This window comes from Lissotriton vulgaris, chromosome 1_1 (genome assembly GCF_964263255.1).
Source record: "Lissotriton vulgaris chromosome 1_1, aLisVul1.2, whole genome shotgun sequence".
NCBI lineage: Eukaryota > Metazoa > Chordata > Amphibia > Caudata > Salamandridae > Lissotriton > Lissotriton vulgaris.
In genome coordinates, this window is record NC_141685.1 from 1062275894 (window position 1) to 1062300926 (window position 25033).

Genomic DNA, 25033 nt, shown 5'->3' on the forward strand with positions numbered 1-25033 from the left:
TAAACCCCTGGTACAATGACAGCCTCTCACCCTTCCAACTCTCTGTTAAGTTGCTCGCAGAAGGTTTGAATGCTGTCCCAGTCCAGCTCCTTGTTCAACGGGTTGGTTGCTCGGTCTGAAAGTAGAAAACAAAGATTTACTGCAGGCGAGGAGGTGTGCCCAACCAAAGCATGAACTTAGAAAGGTTTCTAAGGCTATAAATTGTTTGGCGAGTAGATGTTCAGCACACCATCCAACCAAAGGAGCCATTCTTCACATTTTTCAGTTGTAGAGTAGCGATACGGACATTCAAAGACATGAAACAATTACTCTAGACTAGGATTTACAAAAGATGTAGATACATCTGCTGGGGATGGACTCTGGGCCTTTTTAGGGGGCACAGCAGTAAAAGCAACCATGAGCTGAAGGTGTGTAGTATGTAGATTTATGTAGCACAAAGCAACAGCATGATGTACAGTAGACTGTGAGTACATTGCACCGGGTGAAGGACAGGTGGGGACGGGTGAGGAAGGGGTGCATTGCTGGATGTGAATGCATAAGGAGGGGTTCTTCATTTCCCGGATGAGGTGTTTTGAGTATAATAATACACTGAGGATTTCTTCACATAACAGAACTAATATTTCTGGATAAAGATAGTCAAGAAAAAAGCACCTTATGAAAGGAGTAAGACTATTTGTAAAGCAGACTGCGTGTGAGCAATAGGAGTACCCATACTTTGGAGTTTCCTAGCTGCCCCCACTACTCAGCTGTGTGCACACCCATGACTTTAGTCATGGAATCAGTGTCCCACAAATTCCAGGCAGGGTGAAGGACAACATCAGGGGTGAGTTAGGTATTGGATATAGTCACGAAAGAGCACCTGGTGGAGCCGAGGATGACAAACTCTCAGGGCACAGATATTCACTTTGTGAATCAATTATAAACATAATATTTTCACCAAGTAAGTTGCCAACCCTGTTTCAAGTTATTAACCACTTGCATGCGGCCGCGATTCTGCGCCTGTGCGGCAAAATCGCAAGTGGGCGGGTTCTTGACAGTCCCCAGCCGTCATCAGCACACGAGCGCCGTAGTGAATGACGGCTGGGGGCCGTCATCAGCATGCAAGGGGTTAAAGTAACTTGGGTATGACCACTACACACCAGCAGACTGCTTTGCAAAAGAGAGGTTAGTGTTCATCACAGTAGAAAGACCATTTTGGTTAGAAAATGGCGTGGTCACCTTCCAATAGTGGATAGATCAGGCGTGGTTAGCATTAGAGACAACATGTATGATATTGCCCTATTTGCTTCCATTAAGGAAGTCGAAAGATGCCGTCTACACCACTACCTACATTAAAGAATCCATAGTGCAGTAAGATACGTTAGACTCTTTGAAGCTAAATTTGCAGCGCCAGATGGAATTTTAACAACCACGTTCATCCAACACATAACTAATCAATCGGTTTCTATCGGGGAGAACATGTGTTTGAGAAAGTTAATCACTGCTGATGGCAATTATAATGCTGTGTACTTTGTTTTTTAAATGATTTAGATTTTTCCAAATTGTTACCATTTTTTCTCTGCAAACACAATACTAATTTAACATAATTCTCTACACAACACTACACAAGAATTACATAGTTCTGTTGAACTGTTCATGTATAAAGCACTTGTGCTAGTTATGCCACTTGGGGAAATTAGATAGTGAGTCAAGATTTCTAAAAAGCTTTTATGCTTAATTTGTTGAGGATTTTTTTTGTTATTCAAAAAGGAACCCCATAACCCCGATGAATGTGTGTACATAATCGCAATGCTTGCTTTCCACAGAATGTTTAATAGCCTGTGAATTGCTTACGAAATATCAATTATTTCCATTTATTTGAAGTTTTAACGTTTTCCGTTTCAGTTAACAAAACAAAAACAAAGCAGTTACATTAAGTATAATGTTTCCACAGGCAAGTACATAACTATGCAAATGAACTCATGACTCATCTACCAGGCATCCCACAATGAGGACAAGCAGGCCATCTCATACAGAACAGAGGGGCTGATATCCCAAACCCCTCCCCCATGTCTTTGGCTTAACTTCGATAGCATTCACAAACCTAGGCTCCTGCCAACATATTGGCTACAAACCCATGCTTCCTGTTTGTGTCGAATACCCACCATCTCGAACATCACCCAACCAGCGGATCTCCCCAGGGTGGTGTATTTGCATTGCTTCTACTGAGTAAATATCCCTGAAGGGGATACCATACGTCTTTGTGAGAAATGTGTGGCAACAGTGTCCAACACATATCCTTTGCTTTTCGACAATGTACCCAGTCCGTCAACCAAGCCATCTGAGGGGACGCTGGACCTCGCCACGAGGAGATAGCCACTCTTCTCTTGGCTAATAGCAGTGTTATGACTGAGAAAAGACTAGTAAAAGCTGGACATTTGTTAACACAAGCATTGGAAATGCAATAGGTCTCGCAGCATTAGAGTTAGTGCTTTTAGAATTGTTTATGGGTTTTTTTTGTAAATCTTTAGCATTTTTGTTTCCTGTAGCCAATGCTAAAGAATTACAAATAAAAAAAGCCATAAACAATTCTAAAAGCTCTAACTCAAATGCTCCGAGACCTATTGCACTGTGTGAGGGTGAGGGGTTGAGGGTGAGTAAGGGTGAGGGTGGGTGAGGGTGAGTGAGGGTGAGTGAGGGTGAGTGAGGGTGAGTGAGGGGTTGAGGGTGAGTGAGGGGTTGAGGGTGAGTGAGGGGTTGAGGGTGAGTGAGGGGTTGAGGGTGAGTGAGAGTGAGGGTGAGTGAGGGTGAGTGAGGGTGAGTGTGAGTTAGGGTGAGGGGTTGAGGGTGGGTGAGGGTGAGGGTGAGGGTGAGGGGTTGAGGGTGAGTGAGGATGAGTGAGGGGTTGAGGGTGAGTGAGGGTGAGTGAGGGGTTGAGGGTGAGTGAGGGTGAGTGAGGGTGAGTGAGAGTGAGGGTGAGTGAGAGTGAGGGTGAGTGAGGGGTTGAGGGTGGGTGAGGGTGAGTGAGGGGTTGAGGGTGGGTGAGGGTGAGGGGTTGAGGGTGAGGGGTTGAGGGTGAGGGGGTGAGGGGTTGAGGGTGAGTGAGTGAGGGTGAGGGGTTGAGGGTGAGTGAGTGAGGGTGAGTGAGGGTGAGTGAGGGTGAGTGAGGGTGAGTGAGGGTGAGTGAGGGTGAGTGAGGGTGAGTGAGGGTGAGTGAGGGGTTGAGGGTGAGTGAGAGTGAGGAGGGTGAGTGTGAGTTAGGGTGAGGGGTTGAGGGTGGGTGAGGGTGAGGGTGAGGGTGAGGGGTTGAGGGTGAGTGAGGATGAGTGAGGGGTTGAGGGTGAGTGAGGGTGAGTGAGGGGTTGAGGGTGAGTGAGGGTGAGTGAGGGTGAGTGAGAGTGAGGGTGAGTGAGAGTGAGGGTGAGTGAGGGGTTGAGGGTGGGTGAGGGTGAGGGGTTGAGGGTGAGGGGTTGAGGGTGAGGGGTTGAGGGTGAGGGGTTGAGGGTGAGTGAGGGTGAGGGGTTGAGGGTGAGTGAGTGAGGGTGAGGGGTTGAGGGTGAGTGAGGGTGAGTGAGGGTGAGTGAGGGTGAGTGAGGGTGAGTGAGGGTGAGTGAGGGTGAGTGAGGGTGAGTGAGGGTGAGTGAGGGTGAGTGAGGGTGAGGGGTTGAGGGGGAGGGGTTGAGGGGGAGGGGTTGAGGGTGAGTGAGGGTGAGTGGGGGGTTGAGGGTGAGTGAGGGTGAGGGTGAGTGGGGGGTTGAGGGTGAGTGAGGGTGAGTGAGGGGTTGAGGGTGAGTGAGGGTGAGTGAGGGGTTGAGGGTGAGTGAGGGTGGGTGAGGGGTTGAGGGTGGGTGAGGGTGGGTGAGGATGAGTGAGGGTGAGGGTGGGTGAGGGGTTGAGGGTGAGTGAGGGTGAGGGGTTGAGGGTGAGTGAGGGTGAGTGAGGGTGAGGGTGAGTGAGGGTGAGTGAGGGTGAGTGAGGGTGAGTGAGGGTGAGTGAGGGTGAGGGGTTGAGGGTGAGTGAGGGTGAGGGAGGGTGAGGGTGAGTGAGGGTGAGTGAGGGTGAGTGAGGGTGAGGGGTTGAGGGTGAGTGAGGGTGAGGGGGTGAGTGAGGGTGAGGGGTTGAGGGTGGGTGAGGGTGAGTGAGGGTGAGGGGTTGAGGGTGGGTGAGGGTGAGTGAGGGTGAGTGAGGGTGAGGGTGAGTGACGGTGAGGGGTTGAGGTTGAGGGGTTGAGGGTGAGTGAGGGTGAGGGGTTGAGGGTGAGTGAGGGTGAGGGGTTGAGGTTGAGGGTGAGGGTGGGTGAGGGGTTGAGGGTGAGTGAGGGTGAGGGGTTGAGGGTGAGTGAGGGTGAGTGAGGGTGAGGCTGAGGGGTTGAGGGTGAGTGAGTGAGAGTGAGGGTGAGGCTGAGGGGTTGAGGGTGAGTGAGGGTGAGTGAGGGGTTGAGGGTGAGGGGTTGAGGGTGAGGGGTTGAGGGTGAGTGAGGGTGAGGGGTTGAGGGTGAGTGAGGGTGAGGGGTTGAGGGTGAGTGAGGGTGAGGGGTTGAGGGTGAGTGAGGGTGAGTGAGGGTGAGGGTGAGTGAGTGAGGGTGAGGGTGAGGGGTTGAGGGTGAGTGAGGGTGAGGGGTTGAGGGTGAGTGAGGGTGAGGGGTTGAGGGTGAGTGAGGGTGAGTGAGGGTGAGTGAGGGTGAGTGAGGGTGAGAGTGAGGGGTTGAGGGTGAGTGAGGGTGAGTGAGGGTGAGTGAGGGTGAGGGGTTGAGGTTGGGTGAGGGGTTGAGGGTGAGTGAGGGTGAGTGAGGGTGAGGGTGAGTGAGGGTGAGGGTGAGTGAGGGTGAGGGTGAGTGAGGGTGAGTGAGGGTGAGAGAGTGAGGGTGAGGCTGAGGGGTTGAGGGTGAGTGAGGGTGAGTGAGGGGTTGAGGGTGAGGGGTTGAGGGTGGGTGAGGGGTTGAGGGTGAGTGAGGGTGAGGGGTTGAGTGAGGGTGAGGGGTTGAGGGTGAGTGAGGGTGAGTGAGGGTGAGAGAGTGAGGGTGAGGCTGAGGGGTTGAGGGTGAGTGAGGGTGAGGGAGGGTGAGTGAGGGGGTGAGGGGTTGAGGGTGAGTGAGGGTGAGGGGTTGAGGGTGAGTGAGGGTGAGTGAGGGTGAGGGGTTGAGTGAGGGTGAGGGGTTGAGGGTGAGTGAGGGTGAGTGAGGGTGAGGGGTTGAGGGTGAGTGAGGGTGAGGGTGAGGGGTTGAGGGTGAGTGAGGGTGAGTGAGGGTGAGGGTTGAGGGTGAGTGAGGGTGAGGGTGAGGCTGAGGGGTTGAGGGTGAGTGAGGGTGAGTGAGGGTGAGTGAGGGGTTGAGGGTGAGGGGGTGAGGGGTTGAGGGTGAGTGAGGGTGAGGGTGAGGGGTTGAGGGAGACTAGAGCAAAGAAGCGGGGTGGGGCTACAGGCAGCATAGTTAAGGACTACAGCGCCCGGCAAGCCGTTCCTATCTGTGACGTGGTTACGTCATCCAGACTGTAACTGCGTAGTCAATAAGAGACGGCAATGGGAAGTAAACTAACTGAATGTCCGTCACTCGAAAAAAACGGATACGCTACTGTAGTATGGCGGAAGAAGCTGAACATAATGGCCATATTGAAATGTTTACGTGTTTCGCTATTTTAAAAAAGCGATACACTCAGAAAACTAAAAGTTAAGGCAGCAGAGGCTGTTGCTGGAGACGGGTCTAGATCGAAAGCAAAACAAGACGAAGAGAGCGAGAGTGAGCTGGCCCTGGAAACGCCTCCCCTCCCTGCTGTTTGTTTCAACAGAAAGAGGAGAGGAAGCAGCGCTGCTTGCCAGCACAGCCGCCCATAGGCAACAAGACGGAGGGAAGAGAGGGGAGGGGGGAGGAGAAATGCGACACGGCGGGAAGGGGAGGGGGCGGAGCGGGTAAAATAAACAAGACGGAGGGAAGAGAGGGGAGGGGGGAGGAGAAATGCGACACGGCGGGAAGGGGAGGGGGCGGAGCGGGTTAAATTAAACAAACAGAGGGGAGGGGGGAGGAGAAATGCGACACGGCGGGAAGGGGAGGGGGCGGAGTGCGGCTGAGGGAACTGATGTGCACGCGCTTTTAAGCTCAATGCGCATGCGCATTGAGCTTAAAAGTCACGGGCACTGCAAGGAATCGCCACGATTCCTTGCAAGTTGGGGAAAGAGTGGATAAGTCCCAATACTCTCGCTTGCTCGATGCGCATGCGCATCGACAGGCGAGACCTAAAAAACCACAGGGGGAGACAGCCACAGTTCTATTAATCAAGCCAAAGAGTGTTGTGAAATGAGACGCTAGTATTCTAGCAGCATGGGACACGTCCAAGTCAGGTGTAGAAAAAAAGCCACCGCCGGACACAAGCGAAGGCAGTCTGCGTCTAAATCCGATCTAAATAACTAATGTCTCATTGGGGTATAGTACAGTCTATGAAGCTACTTGTGTTGTATTACCCTATGTCTACTTTGTAGAAAGAGGGCCCTTGTCTTGGAGCAAAGCTAATGCAATTGTTAATCCGATGGTGTCATTCACAGGACCACAGCTCAATGTTTTATGGGAGCTTCTGTCCCCACAACTCTAGAGTTAGCCACAATGTTGTATATATGAAAGATTATGTGCGGTAGCAAGGGAGAAACAACTTGATTAATAGTGCATGCTGTATCGGAGGTTCACTCAGGAAGGAAAGGTAACTTTTCTAAAATCTAAAAATACATCTATTGAGGTTGTATTTACTGCCTCTTTGAACTGAGGTAAAACAAGAAAGGTGCTGCATTGTCGTCTGTCTCCCCTTTTAATCAACCAAACCATGTGAACTGCGTCTGCACTTTATACTTTATTGCAACAAGCAAGCAGTGGTTATCCACCACCAATAGGTCTGGTTGAATACAAGAACACAATAACAATGCAAAGCCTCTGCTCACAGCCATCAAATGCCAGTACATACATGCCAGTGTTTAACTGAGACGAAAGCCTAATTAAAGATCTAGCTATTAGGGCTTTTATCAGAAAAGTGGATGGATGCTACCTCTGCTTCTACTACAACATAGAACAAGAGCGACTCTGTGTGGGACCAATAATAGGCAGAAATACTATTATTTGTCTGGGTTTGATAACCTACCCCTAAAATAAAGTGCTGTCACTGAGTTTCAGTTCAAAAGAGGCTGTACCGCTGTTCACGCTCGTTTTATCAGCATTGTAAATGTAAATGTATTTGAGCTTATATAGCGCACAGCTACCCACAAAGGGTTTCCCGGCGCTTGCTTAGGGAACCCGTCCTGGTATTCCCCTGTGAGATAACCCCGGCAGGGTATCCACAAGGTGAAAGCCAGGCATCCCGCCGCGAGGGGCCGTTGTGGAGATTAAGCAAGCTATTGCCCAGAGTCGCAGAGTGTGAACCCATGAGTTGAGAAGGCACCGGAGCGAGAATTATCGAGTCCGTGGAATTTTTTTGAGCCCAAGACCCGCCGAGGCGGGGAATTGAACCCTGGTCCAGGGCCGATCTCAGCTTCCGGGTCTGCCGCCTCTAACCCCTGAGCCACACTTCTCCACTGTGTGTGCGTTTCAAAAGAACATAATTTGCCAGAATTGGTATATCAAAAAAACGTCAAGCTGTTATCCAATTTACATTGTGAACAAGTTAACTCTTCAATGTGTGATGTAATACTGCATGACAACAATCTGCCCAATTTACTCCTTCCTAGTGCACACACACACACACACACACACACACACACACCCGCGCTCTAAACGAATTCCGGCCTGAGACCAACCTGTCCAGGTTTGGTAAAGTTCTCATGAAATAGCAGTCATACAGCTAAACAAACACAGTGAACAAAACAAATTCCTTCCACGGGCAGGGAATGTAATAAAAAGTAGGCATTCTAAAGATGACAGATTTTTTTTCTTCATATTTTTATTAACAGTTTTTTAATTAAATCACACTACAAATCATTGTATTTTGTAGACGACAGTAGTATCGTTATGTAACCATAGGATATACATCTTGTACTCAAAGGGGGTACGTGTTGTTGAAGTTCACTTGCCCTATCTGTAAAGTGATGCTAGGGGGGAACTGGGGAGAAGAAACTGGGGAATTCATGAGGGGAGGGATCAGGGTACGTGCTGCATATAGGGCATCCGGGTCATGTCAGTAACAGCCAACAGGTGTATCATCACGTTGTGTGCGGGCTATCATAGGGCAGTGTTGCTAGTAGTGGTGTCCTGTGCGGTACGTTGTGAAGTTGTTGTGCAGTGTGCGGTAGTTGTGATGGTGGGAGCAGTATCACGCATCCCCCGAGTGGAGCTTGCGCCTCAGAGGTTGGTGGGGTGCTTTAGGAGGCGCCTGGATCGGTGCACTTGTGCAATTGTTTTAACTGGTGGGACAATAGGGCCCATTCCATAGATATGGGATGTTTTCGTAGTCCCCGTGCCTCCTCCTCACGCAGCGTGTCTACTTCTGCCGCCGCCCATTTCTTCACCGCACCCACCCCGCCTCCAACGGGGGGCTAGCGTGGCTCGCCTGTGCATGGGGATACTTCTTTTTGCTAAGAGTGTTGCGAGTGATGCAAAGCGGGCAGTGACTTTGTGTGTTTTTGGTCGTTGGAGGATTCCACGGGCGACCGCCTCCCACGTGTGAATATCTGTGAGACCTGTGAGTTCTTTAAGCGTCTTGAGAACTATGGCCCAGTACGGTTGTAAGGTGGGAGAGCTCCAGAACATATGCTGGAAGTGTGCATGGGGTGAGTGACATCTGGAACAGTGGAATTGGGTGTCTGGGTAGAATCGTTGTAGGCGGGCTGGTGTTTGGTACGCTCTATGTAGGAAATAATACTGTATGTTTTTGAAGCTCGAATTCCGAGACACCTTCTTGGGGAACTCTAATGCCCTTTCCCACTCCCTATCGTGCAGTTGACGCTCCAATTCGTCCTTCCATTTGGCTCGGAGAGCATGCATTGGTTTTTTAATTAGTTCTCTTATGGACTTATACAACCACGTGACTAAGTGCAGGCCTGTTCCCATGTATAGGATGGTGTGGATAACCGGGTGTGTTGTTGGCTCACCCCTGGACAGGTCAAAATGTGGTCGGAAATGTTCTAGGAGCTGTCGGTGTATCAACAACTGTCCCGGGGGAAGATCGTCCTCCATGAGCTGGACGTAGGGCCAAAGTTGACCCTCTGCGAAGAGCGATTCAGCCTCAGTAACCTCTCGGTCTGTCCATACACGTAGCATGACAGCCGTGAAATATTCCTCCCGTTTGGGCCAGCCGACCAGCGGCAATCGGGGAAAGTAGGGCGGAGTGTCTGCCGCCATGCGATGGATTCTTTGCATGCATTGACGAGCTGCCAACACCTGCAGCGGGTAAGTTCGCCGAGGCTTGGTTCCTGGGAGCAACATGCGCCGGAGTTCAGGGGTAGGAACGGGGCCTGAGACGTGTATGTTTCACCTGCGCGCCTGCCCGCCGTCCATTAAGACAGCCATTGTAATTGTGCCGCCAGAAAATATAATTCAAAGGAGGGGGCGCCTAGACCTCCTTGTGTGGTGGGCAATTGCAGAGTGGTGAGGGCTATCCGGTGTCTGCTTGCCCCCCAGATGAGCGAGCGAAGGAGCGAGTCGAGGTCGCGAAAGAAGGATTTGGGAGAGATAACCGGCACATTCGTGAAGTGGTACAGCAACCGGGGGACAATGATCATCTTAGCTATGCGGCCTATCGAGGCCAGTGGGAGATTCTTCCAGAATCCCACCAACAATCTGATACCGGCCAGTACTTTGCAATGGTTTCCCTCATACATGTCAGTGGGGGAGTGGTACAAAACGAACGCCGAAATAGCGGTGGCAGCTGTGCTCCAGGATATTTTCTGCTCGCCAACGCATACCTCCCGCGGCGCAAGATTGGTGTAGTGGATAGATTGTGGATTTGTCCCAGTTTACTTTAAGTCCAGACGCCTCCGCGAACTCAGTCAAGGTTGTCCAAATGGGTATGAGATCTGCGGTAACATCACGAATATATAGGAGAAGGTCGTCCGCGTACATGGAGACACTATGTATGGTATCCGCTATGGGAATGCCCAAGTCTGGTCCCTCCTGGCGCAATCGTATTGATAGAGGTTCTACGGCTAGGGCCAAGATCAGGGGTGAGACGGGCACCCTTGCCGCGTACCACGCTCCACCTTGAAGGGAGATGATACATGTCGGCCCAATCGAATACGGGATGTAAGCTTAGTGTAGAGAAGTTATGTGTACGCCAGGAGAGTGGGACCTATTCCTGCGCGTCGCAGAACGGTGAAGAGGTATGGCCACGTGAGAGTATCGAAGGCCTTTTCGAGGTCTAGGATCAAGCAGGGTGCGTGTCTCCCACTTGATCCTGAATGTGGAACAAGCGGCATATGTTTTGGGACGTATTTCTACCGGGAACAAATCCGCACTGATCCGGGTGCACTAGGGGTTGCAGGATTTGTTCATATCTATCCGCCAGAATTTCCCCAGTATTTTACAGTCGGCAGAAAGGAGCGTGATAGGGCGGTATGAGGATATTTGCTGCGGGTCACGGTGTGGCTTAGGGAACGTTACAATTACCGACTCACGGAGGGAGCCAGGCAATTCACGCCTCTCAAGTGCGGTCGCGTACATTTCTACGAGACGGGGGACCAACAGGGAGGAGAAAGTGGTGTAATATTCGAGTGGCAGACCGTCTAGGCCCGGTGCCTTGCGTCGCGCTAGCGCATGGATCGCCTGGGTGACGCCAGTCGGTGTAACCTTGGCGTCTAGCGCCGTTTTTTCAACCTTCGTAATGTGTGGGATGGGCAAGGGGTCTAGAAAGTGGTTTATCGCCTCCTGTCTGAGCTGAGTCGGGGTGCGGTAGATCGTGGTGTAGTAGTGCTGAAATGTGCGTAAAATGTCAGTTTGGGATCGTACTAAATTGCCGGTGTGATCGAGTATCTCGGTGATGGGTTTTGTGTCTGCGTCCTGTTTTGCTAACAAAGCAAGGAGTGTGCCTGTTTTGTCTCTCTCGTTGTGCATTCGAGCGGCACAGGCCCTAAAGTTATATTTAAGTAGGTCTGCCATAGCCGCAGAGTATTGTGTTTTGGCTTCCACCACCTGTTCCGCCGTCGCAGTATTAGCATCCTCCTGTTTTGTGAGGGTGGCTAACTTTTGTTCAGTGGTGGTAAGTGTTTGTTCCAGCGTACGTTTCACCCCCACTATTTGTTTGATGCATGCTTCCCGAGCCACTATCCTAAATGCGTCCCACTCCACCAATGTAGAGGAAGCAGTCCCAGCGTTATTGTTAAAGTAGTCCTGTATGTGTTTGCGTGGTCGTGCTTGAACACTGGGTCCGTCAGGCAGTCACGAGGGAGGCGCCAGGTGTGCACCGGGGCGTGAGGGGGCCTCAAATGGATACGTAAAATATGGGCATCGTGGTCGGAAATTACTCGACCTAAATAGTCTGTGTGTTTCACCTTAGGTATTATTGATGGGGAACATAGAAATCTATCCAACCGAATCCTCAGGTTGTGTGGGATGGAGTGGAAGGAGTAGTGTCGTGATAGAGGGTGGTGCGCTCTCCATGCATCTAGTAGCGCCCCGTGCGAGACCCAACGTTGGAAGCATTCCGTCTGTCTCGGGGCGGATGAATGTTACGGTGGCGGGTGTGACCTGTCCAGTGTGCTATTAAGCGCGCCCTAAGACCCAAAGGATGGATGCGAATTGGGATAGAACCCCAGTAAGGGAATCCCAGAACCTGTCCTGCACAACATTTGGGGCGTATATGCTGCCCAATAGAATAGGTTGTTCATCTAAAAGCCCCCCAGCAATGCAAATCTACCCTCTTTGTCCACTACTCTCCGGAGCTCCTGAAAAGGGGTACCTGGGCGAACCCAAATCAGCGCGCCCCGTGCGTATGCAGAGTACGATGTAGCACAGATGGTGCCGTGCCATCTGGCCCGCAGTTTGTTCATTTCTGGTGCTGTGAGATGTGTCTCCTGCAAAAACGCCACCTGTATACGTTTTGGCGTTTTATGTCCGAGTATGCAGTGAATCGTTTGCAGGGGGTCTGCAGGCCCCGCGCATTTAAGGTGATAATGCTGATGTCTGCGTTATGCATTTGGATGTGTGGTTATCGGTACCTATGAACTTTAGTGTTACAGGAGGTGGCTGCACCTTGGCTTCTAGCGGTGCCCCAGCCCTGCGTTCGCCGGGGATGGAGGTCCTTGACAGTCACTCATGAGAGGTAGGTGCCCTGGTGTGTGCGGTCCCTGAGGGGTAAGTCGGTGGAGTAAACCGGGGTAAGTGGGTGGAGTAAACCGGGGTACTGAAACATGAAACCGGGTGGGGAGAACATCCCAATACCTGGGACCTATCGGCAGGGCCAATACGTCCAAACTGACTCTCATTACACTAGAGAGTAAATAGTCGATACATGGGGTTGGCAGTTCGTGCCTGCGAGGCGGGTCCACGTCGGGACATTTGCAGGATCAATGGTCATCATCCGGGTTGTGGATCAGCAGAGGTGTCATGGTGCATTGCGTTGTCGTGTCCAGTGCAAATGGGACAGTTCACAACCGCCGCTGTAATAGGACGCTTCTAAAACCCAGCAGTTTGTGGGGTAATCTGAGGTAGGGAGACAGAGTCAACCTTTGATTGAGTCTCATCATTGTCATCTTCGCCTTCCAAGGTGAACAGGTGGGGGGCACGGTCTGTGTCTTCCTCGGGCGGAGTGGACCCTAAATCTGTTACGGCCTGCCAGGCCTTACGCCGCTCCTGCATGAATTGCTCCAAATCCGGTGAGTCCACGGCATTGCATTCTGCGAGCTCTCTTCCTCTCTGCTGCCTTTGCGTTAGCGTTTGTCGCGGGCCGCGTCTCCTGTTGCGTGATGCTTTTTGTTTCCACCCCCGTGTGGCGTCTTCCGCGGAGCTCTGTGTGCAGTGGCGATCTGCCCACTCCCACGCGTCGTCGGCGTTAGAGAAGAAGTGGGTGGTGCCGGCATGGATGACCTTGAAGTGGGCCGGGAAAAGCAGAGAGTATTGTATATTGTTCGCCAGGAATCGGCGTTTCACCTCCAAGAACGAGGATCTTTGTTTCTGTACCGCCCGCGCATAGTCAGGGAAGATCATAACGTGTTTGTAGTCCACCTGTAGGGGGTCTTTGCTCCAGGCGGCCCTGAGCACTGCGTCGTGGTCTCGGAAATTTAGAAATTTACCGAGCATCGGCCGAGGTGGGGCTCCTTACGGGCCGGGACTCGGTGTGCCCGTTATATGGAATAGAAGGGCGTTCGGTCCGTGGTTAGGGTGAAAGATTTGACCCAGGCCTCTATGTATGCAAGCGGGTCCGTCCCTTTGACGCCCTCTGGAAGGCCCAGCACGCGTACGTTGCAGCACCGCGAGCGTCCTTCCAGGTCATCCATTCGCTCCTCCATCATCGCCAGGCAGCCCTGAGCGATTTCTGCTGTGCGTGGACAGTGGGTTGTAGGTCAACTAGGGACTTCTCTCCCTCCTTCACCTTGTCCGTCAGTTTCCTGTGATCGTCTCGAATGAGACTGATGTCTGTTTTGAGAGTGCTGAGTCGCTCTTCCATGGAAACTCTAGAAAGTTCAATTGCTGGCAGCACTTGATCAAGTTTATCTGAGACGGTCGGCTCTGATTTGGACGTGGACATTGAGGCCAATGCTCTGTTCTGAGGTTGGATCTCCGGTGCGGTTTCAGGGACCAACGTCGGTTGCGTAGCTCTGGGTTTTCCCATCACGCCTTTTAGAGTGAAGCTCTTCGCGTTCTGCATGAGTGGCTGAAGGGGTGTGGACAGAATGGTGTTGCCTGGCATTCTGAGTATCTGTCTCGTGCATCGCTGGATGTAAGGGAGGTAGTGCGCCCGCAGGTCCCCCTTGCCCCGGTAGGGGCTGTCCCGTTTGGTCGCCAGTCACCTACGCGGTGGTCACCTGCAGTAGTGGTCCTGACCTGTTAGCCGCACCACGGTCCTCTCGTATTTCCCAGGCCCTGCGGTGGAGACTGCACCAGTCCGCCTCCCTCTGCGCTCTTCACCTGTCTGCTTACGGCGTGTAAGGCGTCCAAATGGCGGTCTTGCTTGTCTCAGGCGATGTGGCCAGAGAGACTAGTGGCAATGGTGTCCCTGGTACCTGTCTGCTGGTTTCTGCCTGGCTTTGGCACATACCCTAGCCTACCAAAAATCCCAGTTCTAACATCTCTATAGAGAATAGCAATTCCACTCCTAATGGCTTGAGGTTTATGAAAACTTTTGAATCCATCTGGGCAGGCTCTATCGAGGTCAATAGCAGATTCTGGGGTGGTCCAGGTCTTCGTGATAAACAGAACATCAAACCCTCCAGAGTCAAGCATTAAATTAATTTCCTCTGTATGTTTTGGAAAAGATCTCGCTTTCAACAGACGAAAACTTGTAGGCTCGGTTTCGACAATATTGCTTGTTAGATTACCTTCGACAAATGTGGAACCTAAAAAAGGCTGCTTACTGATATGCAGCAGTTTGTTGCGTGTAGGTGATCCTAGTGTGGTGGGATGAATTCCCACCGGCAGCGTGGCTGGCCCGGAGTGCGGATGGGCTCAGACAGGATTGCCTTTTGTGTGCCTGCTGCAAGGTCACGCCAGCTAGCTGCCTTATTAACTCCCCGCAACTAGAACTTGTTTTAGCAAGATAGCGGACCCGCTTTAACTGACAGGTACCGCCGGCGTGCAAAATTAGGCAAAGCAAAGTAAAAACACAAGAAAATAAGTAAAATAGATTTTAAAATGTGGGGCAATCAGTTTCCAGTATCCAGATTCATATTCAAATCACAATAGCTAAATGCCCTTTAAAATGAGTAACAGCACTCCCCCCACTACCTCACTTGCAACTGCTGCTTTTTTTTTTTGCACGATCTAATGGCATTGGAGTCCTTGTTCCATCCTCCATCTTGCCCTAGTGCTAACACCAGCTGTTGGTATTGGAGCGCTTTAAGTGCTCACTAGTTGCATTACACAACAACACATTCACGGTCATAGGTAGGGGAAAGCCTAAGTGAATTGGTCAGAATCACAAATTGTTCAGCTGACCCAGAGTTCAAACCTGGTTCCCCAGTTCCTCTGTGGGCAGCTCTGATCGCTATGCTACATCCTCGTTTCACTTCGAAGCTCCTCAACTGTTTCTCACTATCACTTCCACATTTGTTCTGCAAGACCCTGTCAACAACGAACAAGCATTGGCAAAGCCAATAGATCAAGGCCATGCTTGATCTATTGGCCTTATCAATGTGAATGTCTTTTAGCCATTTAGTATAGCAGCACATCTGCTATTCAGCTTGGCTGAAAGTCACAGAAAAAAGTGCTATGATGCAGCCAGTCCAGGCCACGCCATAGTGCTTTTTCTTGTTAGGAGAGTCAAGACAATAAACTCAACATGGGGGGGCGTAGAGACTCAGCGCTTGCTCAAAATCCTGTGATTCTGGACTTTCCGTAACTGTCAACCATGCTGAATAGCAGATGTGCTGCTAGACAAGACGGCTAAAAGACATTCACATTGACAAGGCGAATAGCTTGGGCATTGTCGAGAACTATGGGTTTTTGCCAATGCTTGTTTATGGTTGTTTTTAGCGTAAAAAGTGGTATGGTGGCAGTTTATCCATTTACAATTGCTATTTAGCGTTAATGCTTCCAAATACTTGGCGATTTTTAATTTGTATTTACTGATATTTCATGGAGAGTTTGCGGTCTAGGATGATGCTGGGGTTGCAGGCATGACCTTTAAAATGGGGGTAGGTCAAAGTTCTGATGGCCAACAGGAGAAATTACAGAGGGTTGCATTTGCCGAAGATAAAAACTTATGTCTTGTCGGTGTTAAGTTTTAGGCAGTTGTCCTTCACCCATGCTGAGACGTCTTTCATACATCTGTGGAAGTTGGTCTTCATTGCGGAAGTGTCGGCAGAGCGATAGAACAAACTGTGTGTCATCAGCATAGGAGATGATGTTGATGTGCGATCTGACGATGTTGGGCTGAGGGATGAGCCTTGGGGGACCACTGCAGATGTTGTGTTTGGCTTGTGATGTGAAGAGAGGGAGGTGGACTTTCTGGGTGCGTCCTGTGAGAAAGCATGCCCTCCATCTCAGCATATCGTCTGTTATTTCAATCTGGTGTAGGCGACTGATGAATGTGTAGTGAGAGACTGTGTCGAAGACGGTGGAGAAGTCAAGCAGGATCAGGGCGGCTGATTCTCTTCTGTGAGTGTGGTGCGGAGGTTGTCTGCTGCGGTGATCAGATCTGTTTCGGTGTTGTGATTTAGTTCTGAATCCCGATTGGGACTGGTCTAGCAAGTTGTTTCTTTCCAGGTGTTCAGTGAGTTGCAGGTTGATGGCCTTCTCCAGTAGGCGGGGAGCCAGAGTAGTGAGATGAGACGGTAGCTCTGGAGTTTGTTGGGGTCTACCAAGGGTTTCTTGAGCAGGGGTCTGATCTCTGCTTGTTTGCAGGGGCTGGAAAGGTGGTTGTGGTTAGCAAAGCATTGATGACAGTGGTGAGTTGGCGGCTAATCTTGTCTCTCCCGAGATTGAAATGTCAGTGGGGGCAGGGGTCGGTTGGTGCTCCTGAGTGGATGAAATTCATTAGAGTGTTTGTATTCAGTGCACTGAGATGTTTCCATGCGCTGAGCGGATCGTCAGTAGTGGTGGTCAATCAGAGGCTACAGAGGTTGGAGGGTCAGAGATCGAAGTTCCTATAGATAGTTGCTTTTTTGTTGTAGAAATGGTCTGCGAGGGCTTCGCAGAGTTCTTGTGAAGGGGTAAAGTTTTCGGTGGCTGACAGTGTAGTGCTAGAGGTCCCATGTATTGAAACCACGTGATGACCTTTGACTACCATTTTTGTATTGACTTTTGGTGTTTTACTTTATCCTAGCCTGAATGTACAATATCATGTTTCCTGCATGTGCCTTTTCCCCATGACGATCTTTCATGTCTCTTTGTAGTTTTAGAGTGGGAGCATTTTCACAGAGACGGACAGCCTTGCCAGGAACAGAACATGTGGGATGTGCATTTGAAAGCACGAGAAAGAGAGAGGTGTGCAATGTACTTCTTTGTCTCAGACTGCAGTGTTATAAGCAGTGGTGCTCAAATGTACATTATATTGTACATTGAGAGATGAAGGGTGTGATGCTACAGGCAGTGGTGCACAAATGTGCACTGTTGTACATTGGAAAGTATTATGAAGTTCTTACTATAGGCTTTGACATGCCCCCATGCCATCTTGAATTCTGACAGGCAGGCTCCCAGATTACTCAAGTAGGCTATTCATGCTCAAGGTTTTTTGTTCTTGGAGATGGTTTTCTGTACTTTTGTAAGCTTCTTTAGATAAAGGCTGGAACAGATGAGAGTGCAGAAGGAACATGAGAACTCTTTTGCCTTTGGAATGCTTACAAGGCGAATGGCCAACTCCAGTAAGTTTCCCTGGCGCAGAGAAGGGCCTCTCTTAAACTTCTAGTGTGCATTGGGATTATAAAGCTGGGGTTTGTTGACTTGGAAACTGGGATTTGTTCAGGAATCTGAATGGTGACGGACGCGTCAACTTCAGTACAGCATCAGTTCTAGGTTTGCTGATTTTCTTGACCATAGCTCTGAATCCCCCAAGCTGGAGTTGGCCAAGATTAAGTTTGCAGCCAGTGGCGCTTTTTATTTTTGATTATTGACATGTTATGTGCGAGTGTCTGTGTGAACATTCAAGTCTCAAGTGGTTATAATCATCTGAGGTGTTTTCATAGTGATGTGTGAGTGTCTGTGTGCACATCCAAGTCTTCAGTGGTTGTAATCGTCTGATGTATTTAGTGTAAATATCTTTCTGATTTCTTGCAGCGGACGCCCTTATTATTATATGCTTGTATTTTAGTCCATATTACAACAGTTGCATTTGCCTACTTCTAAGTGTGATATTATTGCTTGCACATATGTATATCTCTATATACATTTGAATGTTGTTTATTTGACATCTGAATGTACAATACTTTGTTTTAATGACCTCCTAGCTCGCTTGCTAAATCTGTGTTGTGCACTTTTTAAAATTTGCTACTTTGAAACAATTGGGTTTGGAAAATAACTCACCTTGGGATAAAATCTCCTGCAACTCGCTGAATCACGAGCGAGGCAGGACCTGCTACTGCCAGCTGATCCCCTCAGCCAATCACAGTGCAGGCGGGGCGGAGTTTAGGCTGCCAACGGCTATTTCCTTGCCGACTTCAGCGCGGGAACTGTTACTTTGTTTTTATGACCTCCTAGCTCACTTGCTAAATCAGTGTTGTGCTCTTTTTAAAATATGCTACTTTGAAACAATTGTGTTTGGAAAATAACTCACCTTGGGGTCAAATCTCCTGCAACACGCTGAATCACGAGCGAGGCAGGACCTGCTACTGCCAGCTGATTCCCTCAGCTAATCACAGTGCAGGCGGGGCGGAGTTTAGGCTGTCAGCGGCTACTCCATGCCGATCACTTCGCGTAAGCGCAGCGGACAAGCCGGCGCAAGCCCGTCTGCGCGCGTCCGCGCCTGTACGGAGCCTGGGGCCTGTTACCATGCCCAAAACCCTATCCACTACAGCATTATGCAACTTTTGGCACTGGACACACTTCCCGCCGCCCTTGATACCCTGATATACTCTACTTTACAATCCCAGGGGATCTTACAGTTTAGAACCTCATTCCCTGAATTAGTTACTCTTCAATCAGCAACCCTCCCCCAGACTCTGGAGCCGAATGGCGCTCGAAAACTCTGTCATATACCTTAACACCCGCTCTCTGGTCAAGCACCAATTAGACAGCTTCTTGTTGCTCAAATCTGAGCAACCAGATTTTCTATTGCTCACTGAAACATGGTTATCTCAGGAATCCTCCCCTGACATTTTAGCTGCTCTCCCCTCTGACTATCTCATCATTCAAGCCAATCCCCCTCAGGGGAAAGTGGGTGGAGGAGTAGCCATTATCACCCGCCAGGACTGTAAATATTCCACGCAATCAATGCAAATGCAAATCAATCACGACACCCCTGGTCTGTTGTTCTGCTTTATAGGCCCCCTTAAAGGATGCCCCTGTTCCCTCATTCCTTGGGTGAACAGGTTGCACACTTAGTCACCACTCACGGGAAGGTCATGCTGATTGGTGACTTCAACTATTGGGCAAATGATGCATCGGGTGGCCCCCAATCAATCGAACTCAGTGAGTTACTTTCTGGACTCATTCTGGTGCAACAAGTTACTGCGGCCACTCACATCAAGGAGCACACCCTTGACCAGATCTGGACTGTCAATATAGCCATGTCCCCCGTGTCTATACTCCCTTTCACTTGGTCTGACCACTATATTATTAAATTCACCATTTCTGACAATTTCTCTGTCAAATCATCCTGCCAAGGAGGAGGCACTTACAGAAATTGGAAAAAAAGTGATAAAACATCCTTCCATAACTCTCTTACTAATTCTCTCCCCCCTATCAATCTATCTATCAACCAAGCTGTCGAACAGCTCACTTGCTGGTTGTTGGCCACTAGTAACAAATTTGCGCCCGTTAAGAAAGCACATGCCCCTCGTCGGCATGATGCTCATAAGTGGTTCTCTGACAAGTTAAAAACTCAGAAATTAGGCTTGAGGCAATTAGAAAGAACTTGGAGACGCAAGTACCTTCCGGAAAACAAACACCTGTACATCAACTCGTTGAAGATCTATAAAAAAATCCATCTTGACTGCCAAAGCTACTTATTTTTCTTCAAAAATGTTGTCCACCTCCAATCGTACGAAAGAGATTTTTTCCATAGTAAATGAGTTATCTAATCCTGACAGATTTTCTATCAAACCCGTCCCTTCGCAAGAGTTCTGTAACTCCTTCATTATCGAAAAAATTGCACTGATAAAAGGCTAGCATCCCGTCTTGCAATAACCCGCCGCTCTGTTCCACTGTTATCCAAAACCACAGCACCTTTGCGCAATTCCCAAGTATCACCGAGCTTGCCTTTTTGGACCTACTCTCTAAGGTCAAGACAGGCTCTCCCACTGACTGTTGCCCCCCCAGCATTTTGAAGGAAATCTCCAATACCCTTCCCAGTCCTGCACTCCATCTTCTGAATCAATCACTTTCAGGGTATTGTCCCCGCCACTTATAGGAGGCCATTGTCATTCCCCTCTTAAAGAATTCTGGGGCTGACCCCCAACTGAAAGCAAACTTTCGCCCTATTTCCCTCCTACCCTACCTTGCTAAGGTTCTGGAAACTTATGTCACTAGATGTCTTACTGAGTTTCTAGAAGATTCTGAATTTCTTGACTCTAAGCAAGCAGGGTTTCTCCCGGCTCATTCTACCGAGGCTGTGATCCTCACAGTCTTAGACTTTCATGCTGATAAAGTCGACTCTCGTTCTCCGCAGGCCCTTGTCCTGCTCGACCTCTCCGCGGCCTTTGGCACGGTCGACCACACTCTTTTGGTCGATCGTGTCAGAGACGCAGGAATCACTGGACCTGCCCTTGGCTGGATTATCTCCTGCGGAGTCCTTCAGGGTTCCTCGCTCTCTCCCCTGTTATTTAATTTGCACCTTCTCCCTCTCATCCGAGATCTGAAAGAACGTAAAGTCTGCACCTTCAACTATGCAGACAACTTTAAACTCATCTTTCCCATTAGTAACTCTCCGGAGTCTGTCCTCACTTTTCAGTCTACCATACTGTTCATCAGTCAGTGGATGAACAGTAATCATCTTAAGCTCAATCCGGATAAGACAGAGATAGTTCTCACTGGAGGTATCATCAAGAACCCCTGGGGCCCTTATTTCTGGCCCAGGGAACTTGGCCAAGCTCCCTCTCCATCGTCCACGGCCAAGAGCTTAGAGGTCCTTATTAATTTCTCTTAAGTCTTCCAAATTGATATAACGGTTTTCTTGCCTTACCCAGCTCTAATACAGGCTAGGTACCAGCAAGGAGTTCCCAACCACTTAATCGGTGGAAACCAGTACATGCAGATATAATCACATTTGCTGCATCTCGGGAAACGCATGTTTCAGCAGTCCTTGCTTGATAACTAATCTAAACAAGGCACAATTTATTTCCTCACTTAAAGGGTACCATGACCTTGTAACTACACAATGGGGTCAATGACACAGAGGCATTGTCGAGCCTTACTGTTGTCGCATGACATGTGACTCATTTGGATTACATGATTCATTGTTGTTTGTGTTTTAAGTGTCAGTTTGTTCTTTTTCTTTCCTCTACAGGTATCTTTGGCTACTGTACTCCACAGTGTGCCGGCACGGGTAATGTTCGTGAGTAACTACCTTTTCACTACTTGATTTTTATATTTTTCACATTAAGTGCCTCACGGGAGGTTGTACCTTAGTGCGTACATACCACCGGAGTGCCATTTAGGTGTGGTCCTGACGAATGCTGTGCGATCCCGCTTTTTGACAGCAGAAACATGTTGACCAGATATTGCAATTAAGGACACAGGTCTCCTAATATAGAACCATTGGTTGTCCGACTTTCACGTTTTTAACCCTAATACGGGTTGGCCCGCATTAAATATTTTGTTTGAGTTCTAACCTTGTATTTTTTAACCTTGCTCTCACATATTTTGCACATTCATTAGAGTTTAATCACTAGTACACTCACCATCAACCCGCTCCGCTGTAACTCAGGCGTTGTAGCACGCTGGGGCGGCACTCGGCCACCCCAGCGGGGACCCAATGATAAAGCATGTCACCAACTAGTGGTGAGTGAGGGTCCTTCTACACAAAAGGTTACCTGCCTTGCCCTGTTGGATTCAGTCATTCTTGCCCACAGGGTTGTCGCCTCCTGACTATTAGGACTGGACATGCTAAATCCCAGTTCTGCCTGATCCAGGTAGGGGTCCGGGAACAATCTGTCACTTTATTTTGTTTTTGTTTTTGATGTTAAGTTACACATAAGCACTCCTTTGTTGTTTCTGATATACTTTAAGGGGTACAGGAGTGTTTACTCGAGCCCCATCTCTCTCGTTGATATATAAATGCGCAGACCTTCCCCTGTCCCTCTGGGCCCAAATAAGTTCGCAGAAGCTCTTGCTCAACAAGAAACGTGCCAAGGGGGCCTATTCATAGCGCCCACGGCCTCTGAGACCGCAGTGCACACCAAGATCGTTTTCCAGTGCTCGCCCATTCACATTCGAGCATTACACTCTAACTGTGATCGCTTGCCTCAGGAAAACTGAAACGGTCGGTGTGCTTTGAACACAGGGGTCCAGGATCTTTTCAGCAACACCATGGCTGCAAAACAAACACAAATATTCTTATTTTGGGTTGTATTTTGTGTAGCGCTGATAACTTCAATGAATTACAATTTACAAATTGGGAATAGTGTAGATGAAGTGTCTATTGTAATATTACCTGTTCAGCCGCTTTCTGATATTTTGTGAGCGTGCAGGTGTTTTTTGTTTTTTTAATTTGGTCAACTTCAATACCTGTGGGAAATTGTTTTTGAATGTATACCCTAGAGCACACCCACTTTTTAATGGTTGCGAATCTCCATTGCAGGAGGCATTTAAAAAACCTTTGTGCAGCCAGAGTGAGCACTACTTTCTATTACGTGACTACCTTCGGCTGTAATGTTCATCAGTGTTCATTTTCTGGGGGACTCAGCAGCAGAGATGTTTTAACGCACGGCCATATTGGGCACTTGCCCAGGCCCTCACCTTCCAAGGGCCCCCCATGCAGGGTTGGATTGGGATCAAAAGTCGTCCCAGGCACACACAAAAAACTGGCCCACATTTGCGTATTGCCTTTCCGCAAAACACTGATCCCGGCTTCCATATGTTATCAAAGTGTTTGATCCTGAGCACACAACTGTATCTCCTTAGGTCTCATTTCCCTTAACTGACAGCACAGGAAGCACTTGGGAGCAATTTAAGCCCTAGAGATGAATAAAAGCTGCAAATTACATGTCAGCCTTGTTTCTTAAAGCCGGAAGGACCGGAAGTAGTGAGCTAACTGATATGTATGCCACTGTTCTGTCTGAATTGAGTTATGTTGCAGACTACAAGGCTTTCTCCATGACCATGTTAGGGCTCCTAATATCAGATGCCTTCATTCCCACATCTGGAATGCCACGCATCAGGGTGCAGCTACCACTGGTGAAGCAGGTGCACTGCCAGCAGTGCCCAGGGATATGAGGGGGACCTGCACCCCAATTACAGCTGTTTTTACTACCCAGCATGTGCAAACGGAGGAGCACGTGCACCGTCGCTGGTCTTGAGGAGGAGCTGAGGGCGCAAATGATTGTTGAGTGATGAACCTCCAAACTCTAGCAGCTCCCCCTGAAGAAACTCCATGCCATTCTATCGCTGGGCAAACCTTCCAACGTCATAAGCCGGACCAGTTTCTGCCGTCCTCCCGTGAATGATGCCGGTAGCTCTTGGTGGGACGACGGTCCTAGCCCCCCGCCCCACCCAACGCGGGACGCCTGTAACACTGTTTTGCTGCCCTGGGCTGCTGACGGGCAGTCTTTTCGAGGGAAACAAAGTGTCTACATTGTAAATAAATCAAATATACATAGCTTCATGTTGTTAAAGAACTAAAAAAACTAAGATATCTGTGTTTGTTGTAGGAAAAATGGCCAAATAAAATGCTGCAAAATTGCCGCTAAATTTCCATATTTGTGCCGCTAAATTTGCTAATCCATTCCGCTATATCCTGGGAGGTCTGACAAATGGTTCAGAACCAGGCGGCTCATTTGATAACTCATAAACCCAGACATCTCCACATCACCCCCCTCTTGAAACAACTCCATTGGCTACCTATAATCCAGCGCTGCGCCTTTAAGGTTGGGTGCCTTATTTACAAGTCCCTTAATGGGAAAAGTCCAAAATTTGTGAATAATCTGATCCACAAGCATGCTCCCTCCCGTAACCTTCATTCAGCTCACAAGCTACTGCTGTCTCCGCCTTCTTACAGACTAAAGCGTACTGGTGGTGCCAGGTTTGCTGTCCTGGCACCCATGTTCTGGAACTCTCTCCCTTCCGACATACGATTTTGCCACACTCTTCTTAATTTCAGAAGCAGTCTTAAAACTTGGCTATTTCGCCAGGCTTTCTAATTCTGCATTCGAACTTGGGTTCTGAAGACATTGTAGCGCCAAGAAACCTCCTCGGTGTATGTGCGCTTTATAAATTTATTTTAACATAACATCTGGAAAAGACTTTCGGTTAGCAAGTGTTGCACAACTAAAACCCTGTGCCTAATTCTGAGAACAGTCTTCTGATGCGTTTCATTTTATGAGAGTGAAACACCTTTCCTGGTGGTGTTTTGTTTTTATTGCTTCATCATGTTTGAGCCTCCGTGTGAGAAGGCGGTATTTTCTATTATTTGGGAGGTCGAAGCAATACAGACGGGGCAGGAGATCTTGGTCTGGTTGGCGCTAGTGTTGATCCGGTGGCTCAGGGCCTCTTTTTTTGCCACTTTTATCTGTCAATGGTAGTTGCTGAGGGCTGATTTAAAGGTGAGGTTCTTGGTGTGGAAGGGTTAGAGCAATTATGTCGCAAAGAAAGAGCAGATTATGCGACACAGAAAGGCAAATTAAAATGCATATTCAATGGCACATTTATCTAGCTATTTTTACATTTTGATCATTGATAGAAAGCGGATCTCTGTGCTACAGGAAAGCAGTAATACAAAGTCAGCAGATTCTAATCAGATTCTCAATCACAAATAAATATTGATCTCCGTGGAAGACAGGAACACCAGTACAGTACTTTTTACCTCCAGGAGTAAAGTTACTTGGCCCAGATTCACTTTTTTTTTGTATTCACTCTCTTACGTTTTGCCCTAAATTTTGAGTAAATGTAGGATTTCTTTTGTATTTTTAATTCTCAAGAAAGTTCAGGAACACAAATGTTAAAGCTGTGCCAGTCACAGCTTTCCATGAGTACTCACAAATGTAAGCATTTATGCTATATTAAGTGTACCATGTGCACAGTTTATGAATGCTAAAACAATTAGAAAAGGTACAATTTAATATTTTTTTCATCGCTGGGGAAGTATTTTCTCCATGGAGAAACCCTTTCTTAAGCACCCCTACAAAT

At 48.9% G+C, this 25033-nt stretch overlaps 1 protein-coding gene across 2 annotated transcripts in view; it reads right to left on the bottom strand.

Annotated features, from left to right (window-relative positions):
• Nucleotides 1-25033, bottom strand: part of GGA1 (golgi associated, gamma adaptin ear containing, ARF binding protein 1) — a 196922-nt gene that overhangs the window by 168363 nt on the left and 3526 nt on the right. For both annotated transcript variants that reach the window (XM_086963036.1, XM_086963042.1), the window contains exon 2: nucleotides 31-115. In XM_086963036.1, the coding sequence (XP_086819162.1) occupies nucleotides 31-115 (85 nt within the window). The remainder of the gene's footprint in view (nucleotides 1-30; nucleotides 116-25033) is intronic.